This window comes from Austrofundulus limnaeus, unplaced genomic scaffold, assembly GCF_001266775.1.
Source record: "Austrofundulus limnaeus strain Quisiro unplaced genomic scaffold, Austrofundulus_limnaeus-1.0 Scaffold2690, whole genome shotgun sequence".
NCBI classification, from domain to species: domain Eukaryota; kingdom Metazoa; phylum Chordata; class Actinopteri; order Cyprinodontiformes; family Rivulidae; genus Austrofundulus; species Austrofundulus limnaeus.
Window position 1 is genome coordinate 18,164 of NW_013955092.1, and position 1,269 is coordinate 19,432.

General features: G+C 39.8%; 1 protein-coding gene across 1 annotated transcript in view; it reads right to left on the reverse strand.

Annotated features, from left to right (window-relative positions):
* The window catches only part of LOC106511334 (mitogen-activated protein kinase kinase kinase kinase 4), a gene marked incomplete at both ends in the record, with an annotated part of 18,902 nt that extends 18,100 nt beyond the window's left edge, over positions 1–802 (reverse strand). The window contains 1 exon segment of the mRNA XM_014000088.1: positions 703–802. Coding sequence (XP_013855542.1) covers positions 703–802 — 100 coding nt within the window.
* Between the last annotated feature and the right edge of the window lie 467 nt (positions 803–1,269).

A 1,269-nucleotide genomic window follows, 5' to 3' on the forward strand; every position in this document is an offset into this window, starting at 1 on the left:
TCATCCATCCATGCATCCATCCATCATCCATCCATCCATCCATCCATCCAACCATCCATCCATCCATCCATCCATGCATCATCCATCCATCCATCCATCCATCATCCATCCATGCATCCATCCATCATCCATCCATGCATCCATCCATCATCCATCCATCCATCCATCCATCCAACCATCCATCCATCCATGCATCAGTGCATCCATTTAACCAAATTTAATGATTGTAGCTGTAAAACCTGTACGTTAACATTTAAAAATCTTCAATGTACATGTATAATTTTTTTACAACCAATTATTTGTTGTCAAATATATTATTTACTAAACATGTAAATTATAGACTGATTACTGACTAGTAAGACTRTATAAAATTAAAAATATAATGTTGACTCCCTAATGACAGGGACTTTAATGYAATGATTGATCATGATAAACATAAAATAAAACAGCTCTTGACAAGTTGTCACAYGGGGCAGTTTATTCAGATATCATGTTTTCTACATTCATTCTTTGTGTTTTCAACATTTCCAGACAAAAAGAAGAAAAACTACGAGCTGTGGTTCAACTTCAGAAGCAGCCCTCATCAGTATGAAGCTGTTCAATCAGTTGTTGTACATTATGAGGGGTAGTAGTGGTATGATAACATGGTTATACATGATAACAGGAAGTGGACAGTATGCAGTAAAGTATAAATGAACTCACAGGGGCTCTGTGGAGGTGAACATAYGGGGATCAATCTTGGGTCGATGACGGACAGAGAGGAGGAGGAAGAGAGGCTTTTTCCAGAAGGACTCCTCACAGCCTGGTGACAACAAAAACAACAACAACAACAGGAAGTCATGGTGAATTTCTCCTCCTGTTTGCTTGTCTCAATTAACAGTTATTACTTCACAGATCAGTGAGCAACACTTCAGAGTCTCTTCATGTAGTCTGCAGTGTGCTGACATCACTACAGCTCTGTATGACAGGAAAAATCACTGCTGATTTAATAAAATGTAGCAATGCCTCCCCCTGGTGGAGGAATGTACCTGCTGCATCATCACAGACTAATTTAATTCATCTTTATATTTAATAATAAACCTCCTACTGACTCTGCACTCAGTATGTCTTTAATCCCAGTAATCCAGCTGCACTTTAGTGAAACATAACTGTAGACACTCATGGTGCGTTCACACCGAAAGCGATTTCAGCGTCAAAATCGCAGCCAACGCTGAAGTTTGAAGCTTGTGCACTTTGAGGTCAGACGCAGGACAGCTGCGCTGCACGGTG